This window comes from Nerophis ophidion, linkage group LG06 (genome assembly GCF_033978795.1).
Source record: "Nerophis ophidion isolate RoL-2023_Sa linkage group LG06, RoL_Noph_v1.0, whole genome shotgun sequence".
In the NCBI taxonomy this organism is placed as follows: Eukaryota; Metazoa; Chordata; class Actinopteri; order Syngnathiformes; family Syngnathidae; genus Nerophis; species Nerophis ophidion.
The window spans coordinates 26,177,169-26,203,025 of NC_084616.1; the positions used below are offsets into that span (position 1 = coordinate 26,177,169).

A 25,857-nucleotide genomic window follows, 5' to 3' on the forward strand; every position below is an offset into this window, starting at 1 on the left:
GTATCACTACGAGTATTCACCATACTGAAACAGAATGTGTCTAACGCCCATCAGGGACGTTAAAATAAAATCGAACGGCTGACATTAGCCTTAAAGGCCTACTGAAACCCACTACTACCCACCACGCAGTCTGATGGTTTATATATCAATGATGAAATATTAACATTGCAACACATGCCAATACAGCCTTTTTAGTTTACTAAATTACAATTTTAAATTTCCCGGGAGTTTCGTCTTGAAAACGTCGTGTAATGATGACGTGTATGCAAGACGTCACGGGTTTTTAGGAAGTATGAGCGCTACGCACACACACAGCTAAAAGTCGTATGCTTTAACGGGATTATTACACAGTATTTTGTGTGGTTGAATCTTTTGCAATTTGTTCAATTAATATTGGAGAAGTCAAAGTAGCAAGATGGAGTTAGGAAGCTTTAGCCTTTAGCCACACAAACACACGGTGATTCCTTGTTTAAAATTCCTGGAGGTGAAAATTTACTATGGATCAGAGCGCGGTCAAGTGAACATGAAACACGACAGAATGTCAACCAGCAGGTTTCGGTGAGAAAATTGTGGTTAAAAAGTCGCTTCTTACCGGAGAAAAGCTGAGCTTGTGCCGCCCATAGCTGCCGTCGACTCCCCTGAGACACACCCTTCCGACTATCAGGTAATATTTAACTCACTAAAACACTAGCAACACAATGGAAAGATAAGGGATTTCCCAGAATTATCCTACTAAATGTGTGTAAAAACATCGGAATCCGTCCCAATGCAATCGCGTTTTTTTTTTTTTTAACTAGTCTGTCGCTATCAATATCCTCAAACACGAAGCTTTCATCCTCGCTCAAATTAATGGGGGAATTGCCGTTTTCTCAGTCCGAATAGCCCTTTTTGTTGGAGGCTCCCATTAAAATCAAAGTGAATATGTGAGGAGCCCCCACACTTGTGACGTCATCGTCTGCGACTTCCGGTAGAGGCAGGGCTTTTGTCTTAGCACCGAAAGTTGCGAACTTTATCGTGGATGTTCTCTACTAAATCCTTTCAGCAAAAATATGGCAATATCTCGAAATGATCAAGTATGACACATAGAATGGATCTGCTATCCCCGTTTAAATAAGAAAATCTCATTTCAGTAGGGCTTTAAAATATGGAAACGCTGCTGATGGTGTGTATGACGCAGAAGCTGCTGGAAGGTGATACTGCAGAAGTCCACTCTCTAAGGTAAATTCTGTTTATCAATATTACATTACCTGATTAAAAAAAAAACTACTGTAATTGTTTGTAGTACAGTTTATTATTACGATTTATTGTTTCTACACAATATTTTTATCTAAAATTGTGTTTTTATTTGTAGAAGACATGTTACATCTTAAAGGTGTGCTGTTTTAGGGGATTTATGATAGAGTCTAAAATATTAATACATAACATGATTGACTATCAACAATACGTTATTACAAAACCCAAAAACAGTGAAGTTGGCACGTTATGTAAATTGTAAATAAAAACAGAATACAATGATTTGCCACCGTTTATGAAAAAGACGTTGCTCCAAAACCAGTATGTACCTTTCGGCATTAATGGTGCCTTCACAGATGTGTAAGTTACCCATGCATTGGGCACTAATACACCCCCATACCATCACAGATGCTGGCATTTGAACTCTGTGCCTATAACAGTCCGGATGGTTCTTTTCCTCTTTGGTCCGGAGGAAACGACGTCCATAGTTTCCAAAAACAATTTGAAATATAGACTCCTCAGATCACAAAACACTTTTTCCACTTTGCATCAGTCCATTTTAGATGAGCCCAGCGAAGCCGGCTGTGTTCTGGGTTGATAAATGGTTTTCGCTTTGCATAATAGAGTTTTAACTTGCACTTACAAATGTAGCGATGAACTATAGTTACTGACAGTGGGTTTCTGAAGTATTCTTGAGCCCATATGGTGATATCCTTTACACACTGGTGTCGGTTTTTGATCCAGTACTGCCTGAGGGATCGAAGGTCACAGGCATTGAATGTTGTTTTTTCGGCCTAGACCCTTACTTGTAGTGATACTTTTAGTCTTTTGATTTTATTACGGACCATAGATGGTGAAATCCCTAAATTCCTTGCAATAGCCTGTTGAGAAATGTTGTTCTTAAACTATTCGACAATTTGCTCAGCATGTTTTCACAAAGTGGTGACCCTCAACCCATCCGTGTTTGTGTATGACTGGAAACTGCCTTTATACTCAATCATGGTACCCACCTGTTCCTAATTAGCCTGTTCACCTGTGGGATGTTCCAAATACGTGTTTGATGAGTATTCCTCACATTTCTCAGTCTTTTTTGTCACTTGTGCCAGCTTTGTTGACACATGTTGCAGGCATCGAATTCCAAATGAGCTAATATTTGCAAAAAATAAAGTTTACCAGTTCAAACGTTAAGTATCTTGTCTTTGCAGTGTATTCAATTGGATATAGGTCGAGATGATTTGCAAAATATTGTATTCTGTTTTTTTTTTACAATTTACACAACATGCCAACTACACTGGTTTTGGGTTTTGTACTTAATTTATATCAAGAGATCAATTATGAATTTTACAACCAAGTCAAGACGTTCAAACTAGTGTGTATTCATCCATCTATCCATCTTCTACCGCTTGTCCGTGTAAATGTGCTTAGTTTTTTTTGTTACTTTTTTTTCTTCCTATTGTTCCACACAGGGAGTGAACTTAATTTACATGTAGAAGTTATGGTGTGAATGAATAATCAATAAAAGACATGGAGAACGGGTAGGATTAAATATAAGCTTTGCAAATGTTGCGAAAAACTTGTGCAAAGGCATTCACGTGATGTATTTTAATGTAATGTTAAACATGCCTGGAACAAATTAATCATAACCATAACCACTATATTGTGAAGTTGTACCTAATATTAAGGCCTGTTAGTATAATGGATTGTGAAGACCCCGACTCTGTGTATGTTATGTCTCCCTTCAGTTCTATCAGCACCATGAGGTTCATTAGCAAACCCGTGTGAGCTTCCTTGTGCACAATGGTAAGCCTCAAGTTACATTGCTATTGATTCTTGCGGTCCTCACTCTTGAGAAACGGGTGACCTATTGAATGTCTTTGCCAAAAGATCACTATAAACGTGTTCTACTTCCAGTAAATACTAGCCGGCTTATTCGTCCAGCTGTTAACAAGCTCTTACCTTGTGTAGTCTCCTTTAGACTCCTGGTCATTGGAAAAAAAAAATATTAGTCTTGTAATTTTAACACTGTTCCAGACATTTGTTAAAGTGAGAAGTAATTACTGTACCTGCAAAGCGTTTGCAGCTAATTTGAAGACATTCTCACTTTCAACTTCTATTATCCCCTGGAAGATATCAATGAATTAATCAAACAATCAATTTGCAAGTGGCAACACAAAGTGCTTTACAGGAAAAAAGAAAGAAGAGATTAACACACACATACAAACACACACACACAACACACGTACACACAGCACTATTGATAAAAACATAACATGGTATGGCACTGAGAATTGAGAGAAAACGCCACCTTTAAGGCCTTGACACTTAAGAATAACTAAAAACTAACGGCATCTAAAAAAAATGGTATGAAACATTATAAAATATATGTAAAAATGAAATATAAATAATACATTAATAAATGTTTAAAAACATAACATTGAGAATAATAGTACAAAATACTAGAAATAAATAACATACAAAATAAAAAAAAACAAAAGAAGAAGAGGTTAACATGATCAGTATAAAGCCTGATTGAAAACATATGTCTTTAACCTTTTTTTTTTTTAAATATCAACAGTCTATGGCAGGGGTCCCCAAACTTTTTGACCCGGGAGCCGCATTGGGTTAAAATAATTTGGCCGGGGGCCGGGCTGTTATATATATATATATATATATATATATATATATATATATATATATATATATATGCACCCCCACTACAGGGCCCAGGCTAAGACCGATTTTTTTATATTTTATTTTAATCTCCTATTCTAACCTGAGCAGCTAGGAGACTCTGAGAGTAAAAAGCGGTAGAAAATGGATTAGAAAAGACAGATTTAAAAAAATAATAATAATTTTTTCACTTGGGACTTCTCGCGGGCCAGATCTTGAACGGGCCGTAGTTTGGACCACTGGTCTATGGTAAAACTAAAATTATATACTCCACATCGTAAGGTCTTAGTATCAGCCTATTCTCAAAATAAACTAGTGTGTCTTTTTGCTTTCATACACACATTCCTCCTATCTGAGTGAAAACTGCTCTGTGGCTGAGAGAAGGTGCTGCCAGAGTTCACAAGCAGTGAATCATTTTGTGGCGTCAAGCCAAGTCTTTTTTTTTGTATTGCCTTAAACACCAGAAAAAACACTTACGTTGTTCACTGCGGATTTTGCATTCAGGAAGAATAACTCCACTGTTATGATGTCCTTAAGTTGTGTGATGTTCTCCACGTAAAATCTGTAAAAGTAAATAAAATCATGTTTGACAGACATTATCTCTGCCGCACCCTGCTGGAGAGCGAAGGTTTGTTTTTACCTGACCAGGAAGTTGAGGGCAACAGAGCCTTGCCTCTTTGAAAAGTCATGATCAAGAACTCTGCGGTCCATCTGCAGCCACTTACACTGACCACTGCAAAAGCAAGCATGCCAAAGCAGGAGGGAACACACAGCAGTAAATAACCACGACACTGCAAATATTTAAGCCTGTAGTTTACATACTTGTCGTCAAAAAATGAAAGGCCGAAGAATTCCTTCTCTTTGAGGTTGAAATGAGAAGAGACCAAGTCAAGGAGTTCATACGACAGCAGCTTTGGCTGTGGAAGATTTTCAGATTCAAAGTCAATATCTGCAAACATCAGTTTTTGAGTCATTTAGCCTCATTCCATTCTAATGGAGGACTTTTACAGATTAGGAACACACAGTTTTTACTGTAGAAATATGAGAATCCTTGAAAGACAACTATAGGCTCGTAATGAATGCCTATTTGTAAACGTTAAAAAGGACCTTGGGCCAGCATCACGTAGTAATGGAGACAAAATAATAGGGATGTTTTGATCAGGGTTTTTTTTACTCCCGATTCCGATACAAACCATTATGGAGATTAGCCGATACCAACAACAACATAAGGGACGTTCTAATCGATCGACCATCAAATGATATGACTGGCTATTGCTGATTAATGACTTTTAATGCCGATCACAACCACTGATCCTCTCTGGCTAACAAGCGGCTAGCATCTAATTATGTGTCTCCATACACAGTGTGGAGCTGCTCTCTTAAATTAATAACAATTCAGACATTATGGCAAATAAACTGCATTTCATATTATAATTTTTTTACATTACATTTAGAACCCTTCTTGGTGGTCTGCATTTTTTTTGTGGTCAGGATTTTGCGTGGATTATGTTTTACAGACTGTCTTCAAGACCCTTTCTGACCGTCTCTTTAAGATGCGCCGTTTTGCATATCAATTGCTCCTTCTCCTTGTCAGTTATGTTGTAGTTTTTAGCGCCTCCATATCAAATCTACTGGCAGTTATAAGTTAATTACACACTACATTTTATGAGAAATGGCATGCATGTGCATATACGAGCCAGTCTTCCCCACAACAAGAGGATAGAGAAAAAAGAAGGAGCTTATTGACTACAACGTCGGACTACAATAGGTGACTCACGCAAAGCTCTTCAGGTAAAACCTTACCATATATAGAGATATCTGCTGACCTCACCAATTGGAAAATCGTTACAAATTGGCAAAATTCCAAACAACTCGTTTGGAGAAACTATGAAGCAAGGGAAGGAAAGATTGTTTTCTAAATCTCTCCACCTTGCTTCTATAGTTTGATTTAAAATGTTCTTATGCGGATCCCAAATACACAAAAACAGGTACCATTAGGTAAGAGAAGTTGGTTTTGAATAATAGGTCCCATTTAAGTATCAGTGGCAAATATTGATATAACTGGATGACAAAACTAAACATGTTACATACCGAGAGCAAGTCATGAATCGGCGAGTGAGAAAGTAAGCTAACAACAAAGCTAGCTTTAAATTACAGAAGAAATATGTGCTTGGTGAAGAACGTCGTTATAGCAGAAAGCAAGTAGATATTAACAGTAAATAAACAAGTACATTAATAAGAGTCTAGAAAGAGGATAATTTAAAGAGAGCAAGTCAGGAATCGGCAAATGAAAAAGTAAGCTAACAACAAAGCTAGCTTTAAATAACATAATAAATATGTGCTTGGTAAAGAACCTCGTTATAGCAGAAAGCAAGTAGATATTAACTGTAAATGAAAAAGTAGATTAATAAGAATCTAGAGAGAGGATAATTTAAAGCTATCTTTGTGGTTTTCTTAGCTATTGGCACACCTGCTCCTGACTTGCTTTCAGTTTGTATCATGTTTAGCTTTGTCCTCTAGTGATAATGTTACTTCAGATGCTAAGAAATGCATTTTATTTGCCGTAATGGAGGTGATTATAATTATTTTATTGAAGCGTTTCTACACTTTGTATGGAAATACATAAGTGGGTGCTTGTCAATTCGGGGACAAAAAAGAAATAGTGTCAACCAGAGGTGAGTAGTGTTTGTGATCGACATTAAAAGGCATTAATTGGCAATGACGATCACACACCTTTTCAGAAATAACGACTGATACTAATTCGATTGGCATGTTCCTACGGAATAACATCTCAAAATATTTAGGTTCTTCAACCCTCATCCTCACTCACCCCCACTTACAAGTCTAACATGTCATACAAAAGCTTCTTCTTTACCTATGAGATCTCACGCCCTTGTGCAATATGGGCCTCATTTATCTGTTGTACCGTAACCCTGGAAACGGCAGTCCAAAGAATCTAGCTTTTCTGTCTGTCCTCTGACTCTTTCTTTGTTGGGCTCTAAGTAGTAAACCACGACATCTTGGTGATAAAAGGCAACCATAACAGTCATACTATTAAAAATCACCTTTGCCCGAATCCTTGCCAAAATTTGTTTTTCCATTATTCTTTGCAGGAATAGTATTTTTTGATCTAATCACTTTAGTATCAGTTATTTACTAATACTATAAAAGGCATCAATAGAATCAATCCCGTATCTGGATCAATGCCCCCTATTTGAGGTTAGGTATCTTAGAAGCGGCTTCGCACTGAGGCTAGACAAAGTGCTCGTTGCAGTGTGCTCTTTCTTGGGGCGGCGTGGCTCAGTTGATAGAGCAGCCGGGCCAGCAACTTAAGCGTTACCAGGTCGATCCCTGCTTCCGCCATCCTAGTCACTGCCGTTGTGTCCTTGGGCAAGACACTTTACCCATCAGCTGGGTTTCACTATGTAAAGTGCTTTGAGTCACTAGAGAAAAGTGCTATATAAATATAATTCACTTCACTCTCAAATTGGAGCCAATGTTTTGGAATTCATGCAACTCCTATGTTTGTAACAAGTAATCCAGTAATGTAATTGTGTCTCTTTGAGTGTAAATCCCTTTCGAAGGAATCTTTCATGTGAGTATAATCTTTAGCCATGTAAACACTGGGACACATGCTCGGGATGGGAATTGATACGATTTTTACGTTTCCGATTCCATTTATGAATCTGCATAACAGTTTGGTTCTTTATCAATTCTCATTTAGATAAAATGATAGCAAACAAGTTGATTAACATCAACTTTGTTTAGTCTAGAAAAAAACATGAGTATAAAAAAAAACCAGTTAGGTCTTAAAAGACCGGCAGCTTCTATCGGGTGCCAGAAAAAATATTTTGTTTTGAAAATAACTATACTTTAGTGATAAACTAATTCCAACATAATTTTATCTGCGACAAATGACAATTACACCAAAAGTGTAAGTAACATGTTTTAAATAGAACTGAAATGTGTTTTTTTTTAATATATTTACACAGTATGTATGCTGAGCGCTGCGTCAGTCAAAGACAAATACAACCAAGTCAGGTCAAATAAAACTGTACGCTGTCCAATTTTTAAAACATGAACTATCAAAATTACCCATTATTTTGCAGAAAATTAAGCAGATCTGCTTTTTTAAGAAACATACGCAATATTTATGACTCATTTCGGTGTCTCCAGCTGTGGAGAACACCTCATAGAAAGGAACGAGGCGTCCAAACTGACACTGCCTTGTCAAATGATGTATTAAAAACATTCATTTTACATTTAGAGTTAATAATAGCATGTTTTAACATGATAGGCAGTAGGGGTGTGGGAAAAAATCGATTCGAATTTGAATCGCAATTCTCACGTTGTGCGATTCAGAATCGATTCTCTTTTTTTTTTTAATCGATTTTTTTTTGGGTGATTTTTTGTTTAATCAATCCAACAAAACAATACACGGCAATACCATAAAAATGCAATCCAATTCCAAAACCAAACCTGACCCAGCAACACTCAGAACTGCAATAAACAGAGCAATTGAGAGGAGACACAAACACGACACAGAACAAACCAAAAGTAGTGAAACAAAAATGAATATTATCAACAACCGTATCAATATTAGTTATAATTTCAGCATAGCAGTGACTAAAAATCCCTCATTGACATTATCATGTAAAAGAACAATAGTGTCACAGTGACTTACACTTGCATCGCATCTCATAAGCTTGACAACACACTGTGTCCAATGTTTTCACAAAGATAAAATAAGTCATATTTTTGGTTCTTTTAATAGTTTAAAAAAAATACATTATTGCAATCAGTTGATAAAACATTGTTCTTTACAATTATAAAAGCTTTTTTTTTTTAATCTACCACTCTGCTAGCATGTCAGCAGACTGGGGTAGATCCCGCTGAAATCCTATGTATTGAATGAATACAGAATCGTTTTGAATCGTAAAAATATCGTTTTTGAATCGAGAATCGCGTTAATTAGAAAAAAAACGATTTATAATCGAAACGCGACCCCAAGAATCGATATCGAATCCAATCGTGGGACACCCAAAGATTCGCAGCCCTAATAGGCAGTGTTAGTGTGTTTGTTACCTGCAGTGTTAACAGCAGACGACTTCCTGACTTTGTCACTTCAGTCTCAGTGGGGATCGATAACGCGCCATTCATTTACCATTATCAGAAGTTGTGTCTGCTAATGTTTTTGGTAATATTTTCTCAACTTGATGCAATATCCACTTTGCAAGTTTTGCAAGTTGCCCTGTTGTCTTCCTTTGTCGTTAATTATATCGCCTGCGCTGCTTATTGACTCTGTGCGTGGTGATGTCATCCATGCCCACGGGTATCGATAAGGGAATAGTTGACAAAACTTAAATGATTCCCAGAGATCGAAACCCTGGTAGCCTATGTTCAGTCGAATTGTGGTGCTTCCTCGAAAAAAGCTACCAGAAGCATAAAAGAGTGATTAAAACCAAAATGTAATTGTTTGAGTTGATGTCAACTTCCTCACGCTGTATTTGTCTACATGCTTACTGTCCGTTAATATACAATACAACTTTGTCACGCTGTAATTTTCTACATGCTTCTACATGCTTGGTGGTCAAAAGATACAATGGAAAACATTATCTAAAATCACTGTTTACCTGTACACAAGGTATACAAGACAGTTGCTTTTGATGAGTATGTTGTTCGAGGCAAATATTTGAAATATTTGCGTTAGTGCGCATGCTCAGTAGGATTGGGTACCAGACATTGACAGAACACCGGTTCTCAACAAGAACCAGTTTTCAATTCCTATCCCTAGAAACAGCTGTGGTGGATTGTCTGGGCTGAGCAGCTCGTCCGCCGACCAGTTCATAACGGCAAATATTGGGCCCCCCATCTAATCCCATGATCAGGGCCGGGACATCTCTCATGAATGATGAATGAGATGCATAAAAGAAAATTTTACATCACTTTATTGAAAACTCTTGTCGGCGAAAGCAGTTATGAGCAGAGACGGAGAAGGTGGAGACCACCGTACTTAGTACGAGTTCTTTCTTGAATTCAATAGTGTTTCTCACCTTCTTTATCAAAGTTTTTTGTTATTCTACAGTCGAAAACAATTCACGAAAAGTGGTGCATTCAAAAATTGGATGGCTGAGCTGAGGACCCTACAGAGCTAAGTGTGAATTCTCTGTACCCAGCAACTCCTTTTAGGTTTCACAGTGAGGCTACAGTTATTCTTCAAATATTGACCATCTCCACGTCATTCATACCTGAACCAGCAGCTCCAGCTTCCTGTCATCCAGCAGCTGCACTTGACACAGTCTGCCCTCGGTCATCTGCAAGGACCAGATAGAGGAAATTGTCACAAAAATAATATGCTCTTCATCCTCACCCGCTCTGGGAAGACTTTTTAATAAAAGACGACAATATATATTAAACTACAAAATATATACAAGTGGGACTTAAACATCTAATTTCAGAGTAGCCACAGTGAGCTAACAAACCGAGTTGTTGAATACAGTACCGGTAATCCTTTTTTTAAGAACTACTGACGTCAATAACGACAATGAAACTATTGTCTCAAAGATTTGTTTTCATAATAAGCCTAACAGGATTTGAGGTGCCTCTAAATACTTACATTTGTGCACTGTACACTATGTTTGTTACAGTACATCAACAATAAACAAATTCCACATTACTCAAAACTAACAACGCAGATCCCAAACCATAATAGCTTGTGACTAAACTGTACGTGTGTAAAAAATGAACAGCTGGAAATAAACCATGCTGACAGATAATTCTCATGACATTATACTAAAAAGCACTATGAGGTCAGTACATCAGTTAAAATACAAACACCATTAAAAACCTGCAAGAAAAAAGTCACATTAAGTGGACCAGACAACGCTCGTCTGACAGATTGGGGCTGGTCGTCTCATGTAGAGTTCTTTCATAGAGAAGCAAGGAGCTATCGTACCTGGTAAAGCTCCCCAGGGAGAGTGCATGTGCAGATGCATTGCTGACTAGACCTCATCTTTCCATTGCCTTCCTCTCCTGGATCTCAGAAAAAGAAACCGCACGCTCTTTGCTGCAACCCTGGCTTGCAAGCTTTGGTGCACCGGCAGCTTAGTGGCGACTTCATATGAAATCAGCAGCTGGCTTGAGGAAGCCAAGAGGTCAGACTCCTGACCACATTAGCTGAGTTTAGCAGAAGTAAATATGGGCGCGGTAGTAATAAACTTTGGAAGAACATCTTAGAGAGGTTATCATTTATGTATACTTAATACATTCCAGATCAGAGGTCTCCAACAAGGGTCCGCAGAGGCCTGCACATTGGTTGTCAAATGTTTGGTTGATTAGACTTTTTTTTAAACAACTTTTTTTCACGAATGTAATTGTCTTTAAATCAGAATCAGAATCTTTAATAATTATATACACAATTGGTACAGCTTTATGCACATTAACATTGAGCCAACACATGCTGTTTAGAAATGAAAGTGGCATAGCCACCCTTCCCGCTGTACCTAAAATAAAAACATGAATAAATATATTATATTTATGTAACCATTTAGGATAGCTAGTGATTAGCACTCGAATCACCAGCTTGCGATTAAACTTTAAAACTTTACTACTACTATTTGCACACTTGTTGCCAGATAACGATTAAGACAGCTGGTTGTCAGCTAGCGATTAGCAAGTTTGTTGCCATTTTGCTATAAGCAATGCTGTACTCTATTATTAGAACATCTTAGTCTTGCACAATAAGGTACCTTAAGGACCAGTTTAATTTAAAACACAATCACACATTTGTATAAGTAGCGGGTTCGTGCTCCTTTAGTTTTGGGGTCCTTGGCTTGAGAAAACGTTGAGACGCCCGTTAGAGATTAATAGCCTTTTTTTGGGCTCCGACAAGAAACCCTCTTTAAAAAAATGTCTCAGTTGCTTTGATGTTCTTAAAGAAACACGATTCTGCTCAGTTTTCATCATCACTATCTGTGCAAAGCAGAACATAACTCTTCAAATGCGTTAACGCTTTCCCATTGGATGGACTCATTTTCCCCATTCACTTAACATTGATGTCATTCATGCAGTTTATATTTTATTGTTTTAGCCATGCTAACCAAAAAAAAAACCCACCTATACTTAACTTTTAGAAACTTCCTTGCTCAGTATGAGCGCACTGAAGTATATTTGAGACGCCTTATTAAACAAAGCTTCAATTAGCCACCACGTGGCTTTAAAACAGAAGACATTGAGTATAAATGGTATACTATCAATTTCTACACTTATAAGATTTTTTTGTCTTTTATCATAATCTATTTTGGTTGTATTTTCTTTATTTCTTATACTCTTACATGTACAATATTTTTGTAATATGTAAAGCTTTTCAATTTAGGGCCGCAGGTATTGATTATTTTAATAACCGAGTAGCCTACCGACTAGTTTGTTTGATTAATCAAGTAATTGGGTAAAACAAACTTTAAAGCAGGGGTCTCAGACACGCGGCCCGCGGGCCGCAATTATTTTGCGGCCCTCGCCTTAATAAGAAAGTTTAATGTTGGTGTGGCCCGCGAGTTTTATACGAATGGCGCTTGACAGCGTTGTGTGCGGAGCGGAAGAAATCTACCAATCTCTGTCACTGTGTGTGTGTCTGTCTCTCGCTCCCTCCCCCGGTGCCGCTGTAAACAGTTCGGGCCGGGGAGACGAACGGTCCGGTGCATTAGACCCCAGCGCTAACCCTAACCCAAAATGGCTCTTTCAACGTTCTGGGTTGCCTTAAAAAACGGCAAACGAGTGAAAGCGACAGAGATGTTGCCACAGAGACGACGGTTTTCTTACGTGCCTGGCTGCAGTCACACCGCGACACCTGTCCGTCAGTAATAACAGTCCCCGATAACTTGGACCAATTCAAACCGTTAAATTAGTTGTTTTTTTTATTGTTTAATTCACATTGCCTCACACATTGTTGCTGACCGGGGAAATCAAATTATTATTGTTCTTTATCTCTTTAAAGAGAGCTTTTTCGGACATTTTGTGCCTTTGTACATGTAAGCGAGCACCTTATCCTGCACGGCAGGTCAAAAGCACCACGTTTACGTGCCTTATGTAGCGTACAGTGACACCTTGTGGTCTAGTTAAGACATTTAAGTTCAGTTAAATGTTGGGATGATGTTATTTGAGTGTTTGGTTTGATGCTATCCTGTAGTGTGTATGGAAGGGCTTACTGTTTACTGGTGAAGCTAATGTGTACTAAATGCCAATTATTACCGGTATATGCTCTATTGTGTATCCATGATATATTATTGCACTAAGGGGATATGTACTTTTACTACGTAGGCTATGGTATTCTATACTAATTGGTTATGATGTTCTTGTCTGTTTACTGCAGAACCTCCAATACTTACCAGTGTTGTACCATTCAGCCAATTCAATGTAACCTGCCATGCTTGTCAACCTGCCTACTAAACAAGTAAACTGTCATATGCCAAACGAACTGTCCTGTCCATTGTGTCCTGACCGACGCCCCGGGGGCGAATGAGACTACCTTTATAGAACCATACAGTCCTTTATAACTCTCCACAACATTTACGTTGGCTTCCCTGATGCTCAACAAACTTTTCAAAAGAATATGGCAGTTCGCCAGCTTCAGTGCCGACTTCTCGACTCTTGAGTGATGCAATGCTTTGGTCAGCAACTGCATTTGGCTATTGGTAAGTGACTTAAGCCTTATTTACACAAACACTAATTTGCTTGAAAACCTATATCACTCTTTATGGCGACTTTATCACTAATCTCTTTTGTTTTGGTTGTTCAGTTCTGTTAGTGATTTCGCACAGCAGCTAGCGACATTTTCTTTCTGCTGCTTGCTTGATATGTCAAATGTTTAGCAACTACTTCTTGGGTTCCAAGTAACTCTCCCCATAGCCTGTGCGGACCAACCTAGTGAAGCGGCAGTGTAGCTGAAGAGTACTTCTTTTTTTTTCTTTTTTTCATTTTATTTTTATTGACATCCAGCATCAGACATTTCCATCCACTAAATCATATTCGCATACATCACATAGCCGTTGTCTGCCCTAAATGTCAAAAGTATTTTTGTTTATATACCCATGATACCATCCAGCACCCCCAAAAAAGAAAAAGAAACGGAGATAACAAAAACAAGGAAGTATCTACACATACGATAATACATTGATAATAATAATAAACAGAAATAAAATAAAATAAAAATATACAGATACTTATATGTATATATACACATATAGGGAGTAATCTTTTTTTTTTTTGGAACAGTAAACTAATTCCAGAGATTTAAGTCAGGCTTATGGGGCGTGACACAATTGACCCAGTTTTCCCAGTATGAGGTAAATTTCTCCAATTTATAATTAATAAAGGCAGTTATCTTCTCCATTTTATATATGTCCATTGTGGTTTCCATCCATTGCTTTGAAAAGTACTTTCAAACTGAACAGCCTTCCCCATAGTGAGCGAGTAAAAGCTCTATGTACACCCGTGCATAAGCGTGACGCTATAAACGTTAATCAAAAAAATTAACAAAAACTGCTTTGACATAGTAACAGCTAACTAACTACTTTATAAGGAAAAACTGCACGTTAGGTTACCACTTACAAGTAAAATAGTCTGAGTACTCTCAACACTGGTTTTTGATCCACAAAACACCTACGCAACCTTTGCACATTTTGTTTAAAATATCCGTATGTACCACATCGCCATTCGGCCTAAAAATACCGGGATATCAGTTTAAGTCTACATCGCCCAGCCCGGTCTTGTGCCACGATACATCTCTGACATGTTAGAGCAGTATGAACCATGTTGAGCTCTGAGAACCACAGGGAGTGGTCTCCTGCTGGTGCCTACAGTCATGACCAAACATTGTGAAACTGTGTTTCAGTTGTAAACTCGTAACATTTGGAGAACTCTTCCTGAAGATGTGAGACGAGGCCTCAACGTTGGCAATGTTCAAATCCAGCCTGAAAACACCTCTATTTAAATGTGGATATAACTACTGAAAGTATCTTATATAAAGTATTTGATTGATTTAAATTCAAATTAATTTTGATTGTTTTAATGAAGATTGTGATTCTGATTTTAATTTTAATTATAATTTTATGTAAAGCACTATGAACGGCCTTCTGTACAAATTGCTCTATAAATAAACTTCCCTTGCCGTGTTCTTGACAAGAAGGCAAATTTGACACAGCCAATATAAAAACACAACAAATGCAACTTAATACTACAGTGACAAGTAACAAAGCACTAGGACTGGGTGGTATACCGGTATTACAATTAATACTGGTGTATTTTAGAAAGAGATATATATTTGGGACGATACCGCCATACCGTTATCTTTTAATGTGTCTTTGTTACGGCACGTTACTGCCGGGGGGGGCCCAGTAGGCCCGTAGCCATAGAGTCCAGTTGGCGCTAAGAAAAATTTGCACTTCCGGAATGGGTACCCCTGCGCCATATTCGCCTTCATGCATAGCAGACATGCCCACACCATAGCTGGCGATGAAAATATTCAACAGAATAGCCCTCAGAGCCGACAAACCGCCTCTGCTAATTGCTAAAGCGAACAAGTTCAGCTGATGTCGCTTAGCAACAGACACCGCCTTTTAAATGCACATACATGCACACACATACTGCTCTCATAAACTTCTCTCAACTACATATGACATATGTTTAAAAAAAAATTTAAGTAAATCATTAATAACTTTCCCTAGTAATTAGGGGTGTGGGAAAAAATCGATTCGAATACGAATCACGATTCTCACATTGTGCGATTCAGAATTGATTCTCTTTTTTTTTTCTTAATCGATTTTTTTTTTTTTTTAATCAATCCAACAAACCACTACGCAGCAATACCATAACAATGCAATCCAATTCCAAAACCAAACCTGACCCAGCAACACTCAGAACTGCAATAAACAGAGCAATTGAAAGGAGACACAAACACGACACAGAACAAACCAAAAGTAGTGAAACAAAAATGAATATTATCAACAACAGTATCAATATTAGTTATAATTTCAGCAGAGCAGTGATTAAAAATCCCTCATTGACATTATCATTAGACATTTATAAAAATTAAAAAAAAGAACACAGTGGCTTACAGTTGCATCGCATCTCATAAGCTTGACAACACACTGTGTCCAATGTTTTCACAAAGATAAAATAAGTCGTATTTTTTGTTCGTTTTATATTTAAAACCAATATACATTATTGCAATCAGTTGACAAAACATTGTACTTTAGAATTATAAAAGCTTTTTTTTTTTATATCTACTACTCTGCAAGCATGTCAGCAGACTGGGGTAGATCCTGCTGAAATCCTATGTATTGAATGAATACAGAATCGTTTTGAATCGGAAAAATATAGTTTTTGAATCGAGAATCGCGTCGAGTCGAAAAAAATCGACATATAATCGAATCGCGACCCCAACAATCGATATTGAATAGAATAATGGGACACCAAAAGATTCGCAGCCCCACTAGTAATTAATACCATTTATGAAAGAGTAATTGCATCAGTAATTAAATGTATTTAATTACTGATTAGTAATCGTAATGTGGTGTTGAGTTTAAACTCAACACCTTGCACGTTTTGTTTAAAATGCCGTTACATATCGTATATTGCCATTCGGCCTGAAAATATCTGGATATTAGTTTTGGTCCATATCGCCCAGCCCTACGATGCACTAATCCATACCCAGTGCTTTATTTTGTATTCTTTTGTCCAATGTGTAATGATTAATAGGAAGAGTTTATACACCGTTTGCAAGTTGTGTTGTTTAAACATTTGCTTTTGTTGCATATTTTAAATGTTTAAGCGCTGTCAGAGCCTTTCGCAAACAAAAAGCTTAAATTTTACCATAAAAACTTCTGTTTAGGTCTGTGTGTTAACAGCTTTGAAAATGTGGCGTTTGCAGTGACTGCCGCTTCAAAGCAATCAAGAAAATATGTAAATGTCATTTATTCAATTACAGCCTCAAAACAATGTGTCTCTATAATTTCAGCAGTCATACTTTCTCTCTCTCTGAATAAATTAGAAGCATGCGCTCAATAAATCCAATTAATTTGGAGTGTAGTTGCACTATTATCACATGATTTATTAAGTTATGACAGTATTGTGATGAGGTCAGACCATTTGCCTCAAAGGAGTACTCCACCATGGCCGCTAGATGGTGCAGATTATTGAAATCGCCTTATAAAGTGGAGAAATGTCATGCAACACTGAAGGATGTTTTGAGCAGTTGAGAATAAAGCATGACTCACACTTTTGCAATATGTGTCAGAAGAGTAGGAGGATGTCTGGGTATCTGCACGGTTGCAGACTGGAAATGCTATCCATATCTAATGGCAGGACAGAGATTCACCCTGCAGTCTCTCAATAGCAACACAAAGACCAGAGAGGTGCAGATTGAGATTTAAACATGATCAATATTCAACAATAATAAACAATGCATGCTCAGAATTGGCAATCAAAGGCCTCCTCATGTTCGCCTATTCAAGACGCAATTACAAGGCCTCTGGAGTTGGGCTTTCATTTAAATAAAAGTATGCTCAATCATTGTGTTTGTGTGTCCAGAGGCATGTCAGACCATTAATGTATAGCAGTATTCTGGTTCATCCCTCAAAGATCATCGTAATGTAAAAGTGTACATATTTTACATTAAGGTAGATCCAACGGACTGCATGTGTCACCACCATAATTGCTAAAGATAAAACAAACAAACAAATAAAAAAGCAAACGGGATGTTTTCTTTAACCTGTCAGCCTACAGCCTTGTAAAATGTCATGTCCAGACAGCCGCCTGTCTTATCTCAAGATCCAGTTTTCATGCATTATTGATGTAGGCTGGTGTTACACAAAAGAGTGTTTGTTTTCTTGAAGAAACCAATTTCATTGGGAGAAGCACATATACTTCTTAAGTATAACAATTTGACTACAACAGCACTATGAAGGCCATTCATCAGTCGTTTTGCAAAATCCACTTGAACTCTGAAATGCAACGAGTGTCATTCATGTAAAGTGTAATCGGTTTCTCTAGCACTAAGGCACTAAACATTCTTTCCCAATTAGCTTCACATACTGGGGCAAATTGAAAGCAGCAAACCATCAGTTGAGTGCAAAACATTCACAAAATACACAGTATGGTCTGTGTTTTACTGTAGCGTCGTCTTTAAATAGACATTGTGTGACCATTTTACTGTGCACCAAAGTTTGTACGAACACTGCACACAAGTCTGAACAGTGAAAATAGCACTAACGCTTGTGCAAACACAACATGTGAGGAGTACTGACTGATCCACCAGGACTATTCAACTGGTAGCCCATGGGCCTAACCGAGTTTTGTTTAAAACTTGGGAGAAAAACATTTTTGCAGCAAATTCCTAAAAACATAAGAGTGCTCCCGTTGTATAAAGAAACTTGGACCACTGTAAAAACATTGGCAGATCCTTGCATTGATATTTTAAACTTGTGATTTAAATAACGTTCCTCCTCAAGGCCCCCCTTTAAGTTGTCTCCTTTTTGACAGTTACAATTTTTTTCTTCTTCGGAATGTAATTTATATAATAAGGTGTTGCTGTAGCTTGTTTAGTTCAAATGGAGTCAGTGGTCATTTGTTCAACATCTTTAGTTGTACTAGTAATGTTCCTCAAGGTTACATTTGAGGTCCTCTTATTTTTTCATCATTTGGGCTTTTCAACTGGTGGATGTGTGTTCAATTCAAAAAACTTGTTTGAGACTTACATTTTCGCAACAGATAATTGTTTTTAATATGTCCTGTCCAGCCACTCAGGCAAATCATATTGTTGATGTAGATGCCCATATTTGCTGTACAGGTTTGCTTTACAAAATAGAGTGGACTATATTAACATTGATTGTGACATTGATAGGACAGAAATAAGTTAAGCTTTAGCAGTGTGCCAGGGGGTTAACAACATTAATATATGTTGTTTGATGAAGCGTGATTGTACGCATGAGTGCATGTATGTACAGTATCTTACAATATATGTGCATGTGTATGTATGAGCTTATGCACGTATTTATATACATCTGTATGGATGTACGTTTGTATGTGTGCATGTGTGAAGGTATGTATGAGCGTATGTGGGTATGAATATAATTCTGCATGTATGTACGTTTGTATGTATGCATGTGTGTAGGTATGTATGTATGTATGTTTGAGCATATGCACATATGTTTATCCGTTTGTATGTACAGTATATTTGCAGCAAATTCTTAAAAACACTAGTGTGCTAGAGATGATTAGCTTTTTTGCAGAAGGTCCTATAAAATAGCAGAGCGCCTCAGTGAATCTGACAAAATAAATAGACCACATAAATAGACCAAAATCCAAATGTCTACTGTAGGAGATGTTGGTTCTGCAGAATATACAACATTAGCCTAATAGTAATGGGATAAGTCTCACTTTTTGGAAATGCGGCCCCCAAAACAATTTAGTGTAATATCCCTGACCTATATTATAGACCACTGAAATATGTGGTACAGGGTGGCCATGGCACAGACAAATGCTATTCTCCATATTAGGAGTCAGTGTGCCATCCACATGATTATAAAATTGCTGTTATGAGGTCAAAGCACAGCACGTTACTTAAGCTGCAGACTAACATGTTGATAAGGGTCAGGCACGCATCTAGCTGACCTTTGACATCTGACACTGATACATTCGTCTGCACAGTTAATGATGAATGAATCTGACGTGTTGTGACGTTTTTTAGGCCATTCTCCCTGTTTACTCTCTGTGGTACGTCATATGTCAGCAGCCCAGTGGAGCTTTTCTAACCTGTTTGGAAAAGGTTGTATTACAATGTATATACCAAATAACATTGCGATGATCGGTTTGAATTGAGAATCATGTTGAATCGGGAATTGTCACTTTAAGAATCGGAATGGATTTAAGTAATGGGTTTTTGTAAGATTCACATTCCCACTCCTCAATTAATGTGCATTAATCACGTGAATAGAAATATCATATGAGATTAGTGGTTTGCATGTAGGATCATCTCCCTGATCAGATATCACTTCATACTTAATGTTGTCATGTTATCAAATATCATCTCATGCTAGTGAAGCTTGTGATGATGTCATTCAAAAATAGCTAGGCAGGAAAATAGAGAATCTTAGTGCATATTTGATGCAATAATTAGGGCTGACGTCACTGCAGGGTGATTCACATGAATGATGTCACTAAGCTGTGTTTTTTTACTCTTCTAGGAAGAGGACAGTCCAATAATGCAATATTGTACCAGCGATGGTTGTATCAGTTGAATCAGCTGGTCATGCGGAAACACAGACAAAAGACAGATTATTTTTGTCCAAACTTTATTGAGAGGCTAAATATTTGAGCACAAATAGGCTTTTCTCTGTATTGTACTTAGTAGTTGTTAATACACTACAACAGGGATGTGAAAATCATTTTAACTCAGGGGCCACATGGAGGAAAATCTTTTCTCAAGTGGGCCTGACTGGTAAAATAATGGCAAGAAAACTCAAAAATAAAGACAACTTCTGATTATTTTGTTTGTTTGAACTAAACAAGAGCCTTCTGAAAATGTACAAATCATAATGTTTTTTTTACTCTTACATGATGCGGTTAATAATATCCCAATTTCACTTATCGGTATTCATACTTTCTCAATAAATAATGTGATAATGTTCATCAGTCAAATAGGTGGAATTGAGTCCGGCAGAGTTTTAAAATGCTCTAATTGTGTTCATTTGTAATCTATCAGAAAATTAAATGAATAATAATATCAAAATCAAATTACAGAAAGTTAATAATTTAATTTAGTCATTTTCCTCAACTGATGTACTAACATCATGTGATTTATTCTCTATAAGTAGCATTATCAACAACAAATCCTGTGAGTTTGGGCTAATTTAATTAATCACACATGAAGTTAGAAGGGGATACATATTATTTTAGCATATTTATGGGCGGGACAAAACCTGTTTGGGGGCCTGATTTGGTCCGTGGGCCGTACATTTGACACCCATGCACTAGAACATGAACGGATCTATAGAACCACATCTGAGCTATAACTCTAGCTGCTGTCATGTTTAAGTCTGTGTTCATAGTCGAATCTGATTATTAAGATTGTGCCCTTATTGACCATCAACAGAATCTATGCCGTTGTTGTTTTTAACAGAAATAAACAGGTAGTGATTATATGTCATGAGTTTACTACAGTGTAGGTGTCAGTAACATCACATGGGTATAGATCCTAGAACTATAAGATCTATTCTTCCAAAGTTACTTAAGAATATTTTTTTAAAGCAATTTAGTCTTCAAATCTCTTTTGCGACTTTTTACACCTCAAAAAAAGGCTAAACCTGTCAGGCTTGCCAGTGACAGTTTGTTTGTGTTTCAGTTTTTCCTCCTTTTTGTTTAGTATTTCCTGTCAGCACTCTTATTTTAGGTCAGCTTCGTGTTTGTCTCCCTGAGTGCTGTTTCCCCTCAGCTGCGGCTGATTGGCACCTGGCCACACTTGGTGTCAATCAGCCCAATTCGTATTTGTACCTGCTTTGTCTTCTAGTCAGTGCTGGATTATTGATTTGTCGATGTCACTTCTTGTCACTCTTGTCATATATTATCGCTCCTGTCGTGTCGTACCTTGTCGTGTCTTTGCAGCGTAGCGGTAAGCTATATTTGTTTGATGTTTGTAGCTTACTGTTTTTTGTTCCCTGCTTCCAGTTTGTTCTTTCATTTTTACAAGTACGGCTTCTGTTTCCTGCTAGATACCTGTTAGCTTCCACGCTAGGCCTTTTGTTTGTTATCCGCCCACGTCCGCGCTTTTTGTTTGAACCCTTTGTTTGTTTTTGTCTTAGTACTTAAAATAAATCATGTTTTCCTGCAAAATGCCTCCCTCCTTCTCTGCATCTTGGGGTTCGTCTCAAACTAACTCTGACAAAACCACCCTGATAAACAACTAAACACAGTCAGAGCCGTAACTAGGATTTGACAAATACCAGGTCAAAAATTGGTTGTCCAAGAGGAACTATAAAAGGCTTATTAAATCATGGGTCTCACAGCACCATATATGCTATATTACCTTGAGCAACACAATGAATTTCCAGAATAACAAAAGCTTTAACTGCGCTATAAATATCTATCACTCATCTAACATCTTTGATAATCAACACGATTTTGTAAGTCAACTTTTTCACCAATATCCTGAAATATAGCTTATTAAACAATTTTAACACAATTTAAAACATAATTAAAAAAAACATACCATATTTTCAACCACGACCAGAGTTCAAACACAAGATGTTCTGCTTTGCACTGCAAGTACTAATGACGTCCGCCACGGAGCTACCGGAAGGGTCGGAGGAAATTTTGCTTTCATATTTCAATCAGTGTCAGAGCATGACATGGCCAGGAATGTGTTTGGGACAAAATATTATACGAAGCGCCTTGCCATCCAATAATTTACATTTTAATGTGCTTCTTCACGCTAAATGGCCCCACCACCACTGATCGCGTGTTCTGCATTTACGGTGAGGCAGCACCTGCCTGACACGACGAAGTTATTATAACGACAGCTTTTAATAAAATTTAATTCACTTGGAACCAACATTAGTTACATCAGTATGATTTAAGTTAAAGTTAAAGTGCCAATGATTGTCACACACACAGTAGGTGTGGCAAAAATATTCCCTGCATTTGACCCGTCACCCTTGATCACCCCCTGGGAGGTGAGGGGAGCAGTGAGCAGGAGCGGTGGCCGCGCCTGGGAATCATATTTGGGTGGTTTAACCCCCAATTCCAACCCTTGATGCTGAGTGCCAAGTAAGCTTGGTAATGGGTCCCATTTTTATAGTCTTTGGTATGAATCGGCCAGGGTTTGAACTCTCGACCAACCGATCTCAGGGCGGACACTCTGTTAACGTTATGTTGACAGCACATTTCGGATCGGATAATCCATCCATCCATCCATTTTCTACTGGCCATCCTTTTCGGGGTCCTGGGGGTGTGATGGAGCCTATCTCAGCTACATAGACGGAAGGCGGGGGGATCGGATAATGTTTAATGTAAAAGTGCACTTCACTGCGTTACTTTGTTGGAGTTGTAGCGGGCTGAGCATGACCAAAGATTGTATATTGAGAGAGGATGATCTACCGCATGGTAATGACACACGATGTCCTAAACAAAGTACATTTACAGTCAGTCATATCATTATCTTTTTGTAAATACAGAGGACATGACCTCGGTGTCCTCAATGGTAGTTACGGCCATGAACCCAGTAGATATCAGACAGTTTATTAAGGGCCTTGGCTCTCGCGCAGCAACAAGAAGACATCAAACTTGACTAAATAGAGGAAGTAAAAGTCGTGACAGAGTTTTCATATGTGAACCTGCAGAAGGATCATTACCTTTGTCACTGGAGAGCTACACCGGCATGCCTCGATCACGTCACCATTATAATACATCCTCCCAACACTATTAGTAAAAGATTCTTGTGCGCACACAAATAGTGTAAGCGTTGTGGGGGGCAGAAACACAGCCAGCTGTTATTGTACACATCAAAACAGACTGAAGAAAACAGGAAGCCGAAACTGAAAGCAAGGCAACCGTTACCTAGAGGTGGGAAAAATGATCGATTGTCTTATGCATCACGATCGATGCACAAATGTCCAACATATGTTACATGTTTAACTAACCAAGGGAGAACAAGTAGCTAACATTCTTTGAAAATCATGTGTTGCCTGGGACAAGCACATATGAGGGAGGGGGACACTATGCTATACGATGCGCTAATCTTATGTGAAGTAGTAAAACAACAAAAGAACAAATGTGTTGTATACTGCAACAGAAGGTTAAAAAGAACCACTTCAAAGCAGAGCATAACAAATTAAGAAGAGGAAATTAACAAGTCAGGAAAAACAATAATAAAAGTACAGTCCGGCATACTGCATATGTCAGTGGCCAAAGTACACGCCTTGTAGACACATTTACGAACAGGATTTATGTGGCCCTATTCATCATGGTTTACCTGACACATGAATAGTGACAAATTGGTGTATTATCCACTTAGAGCAGTGGTTCTTAACCTGGGTTCAATCGAACCCTTGGGGTTCGGTGAGTCAGCCTCAGGGGTTTGGCAGAGGTAAAACACACCGGACTCGTCGTCTCAATAAAAACTTTTCCGTATCGGCGTATTACGGATACAGCAACAGCAGAAGTAACACTGATTTGCAGGTGTGTAATTTGTTGTGAGTTCATGCACTGTGTTGTTTTTTTTCTTTGAACAAGGTGATGTTCATGCATGGTTCATTTTGTGCACCAGTAAAAAAAACATGTTAACACTTTAGTATGGGGAACATATTCACCATTAATTATTGTTGCTTATTAACATGCAAATTAGTAACATATTGGCTCTTACCTAGTCATTATTAATACGTGGCCTCATTATAACCCTAACCCTCTAATCCTGGCCCTAACCCTAACCAAATAACTCTAAATGAAGTCTTTGTTACTTAGAATATGTTCCCCTAGTGTCCAAAAACCTCTAAATTAAGTCTTTGTTACTTAGAATATGTTCTCCATACTAAAGTGTTACCAAAAACACATAACTTTGTCTTGAATTAAAAAAATATATATATATATATTTTTCACTAAGAAGGGTTCGGGGAATTTGCATATGAAACTAATGGGGTTCGGTACCTCCAACAAGGTTAAGAACCACTGACTTAGAGTGTAGAGTGTTGAGTATATTTAAATGTGCTTTGTGGCAATTCCAACTATGACCATAGTGTTAGTTGCTGTGTAGAGTGGCGCTTTCCATCATATTCAGCAGACTGCATTGCAAAATTGACCTACTCAGTGGCCTAGTGCAGTGGTCCTCAACCTTTTTGTAGCTGTGAACGCCTGATCATTTTTCCCGCGGCCCGGCCGGGGAGCGGGATTTTTATTTCGATTTTATTTATTTTTATTATTTTTTTGTCATGAAAAAGGGAGGGTTTTTTGGGTTGGTGCACTAATTGTACGTGTATCTTGTGTTTTTTATGTTGAATGAATAAAAAAATAAAAATAAAATAAAAATAAATAATAAAAAAAAATTATTCTGCAGCCCCGTACCAATCGAGCCACGGCCCGGTGGTTGGGGACCACTGGCCTAGTGGATAGAGTGTCCGCCTTGAAATCGGTAGGTTGAGAGTTCATACCCTGGACGAGTCATACCAAAGACTATAAAAATGGAACCCATTACCTCCCTGCTTGGCACTCAGCATCAGGGGTTGGAATTGGGGGTTAAATCACCACAAATGATTCCCGGGCGCGGCACTGCTGCTGCCCACTGCTCCCCTCACCTCCCAGACGGTTAACAAGGGGATGGGTCAAATGCAGAGGACAAATTTCGCCACACCTGGTGTGTGTGTGACAATCATTGGTACTCTAACTTTAACTTTTAACTTTAACTTAAAATTATTACCGCCCCACTCTTCCTCTTAGGTGAGATCCACCTAGGGATGAGGCCATATGAATCCCTTCCCTACTGTAATATTAATATTATTAATAAATCAATTTAATACATTTAGAATATATAATGATAACATACGTTTGTACATTATATTAACAATATAATATTGGTAAATGGGTTATACTTGTATAGCGCTTTTCTACCTTTAAAGGTACTCAAAGCGCTATGACACTATTTCCACATTCACCCATTCACACACACATTCACATACTGATGGCGGGAGCTGCCATGCAAGGCCCTAACCACGACCCATCAGGAGCAAAGATGAAGTGTCTTGCTCAAGGACACAACAGACTTGACTAGGTTGGTGGAAGGTAGGGTTTGAACCAGGAACCCTCAGGTTGCTGACAAGGCCAGTCTCCGAAATGCGCCACGCCGTCCCTATCATAATATACAATATAAAATTATAGATCTACAAACAATTGATTTATAATCAAATTGTAGACCCA

At 38.0% G+C, this 25,857-nt stretch overlaps 1 protein-coding gene across 6 annotated transcripts in view; it reads right to left on the reverse strand.

Annotated features, from left to right (window-relative positions):
* frmd4bb (FERM domain containing 4Bb) overlaps window positions 1–25,857 on the reverse strand; it is a 60,141-nt gene that overhangs the window by 28,736 nt on the left and 5,548 nt on the right. For all 6 annotated transcript variants that reach the window (XM_061903208.1, XM_061903209.1, XM_061903205.1 and 3 more), the window contains exons 2-7: window positions 10,152–10,217; window positions 4,726–4,820; window positions 4,544–4,636; window positions 4,381–4,465; window positions 3,297–3,353; window positions 3,190–3,212 (exon numbers count right to left, since the gene is read on the reverse strand). In XM_061903208.1, the coding sequence (XP_061759192.1) occupies window positions 3,190–3,212; window positions 3,297–3,353; window positions 4,381–4,465; window positions 4,544–4,636; window positions 4,726–4,820; window positions 10,152–10,217 (419 nt within the window). The remainder of the gene's footprint in view (window positions 1–3,189; window positions 3,213–3,296; window positions 3,354–4,380; window positions 4,466–4,543; window positions 4,637–4,725; window positions 4,821–10,151; window positions 10,218–25,857) is intronic.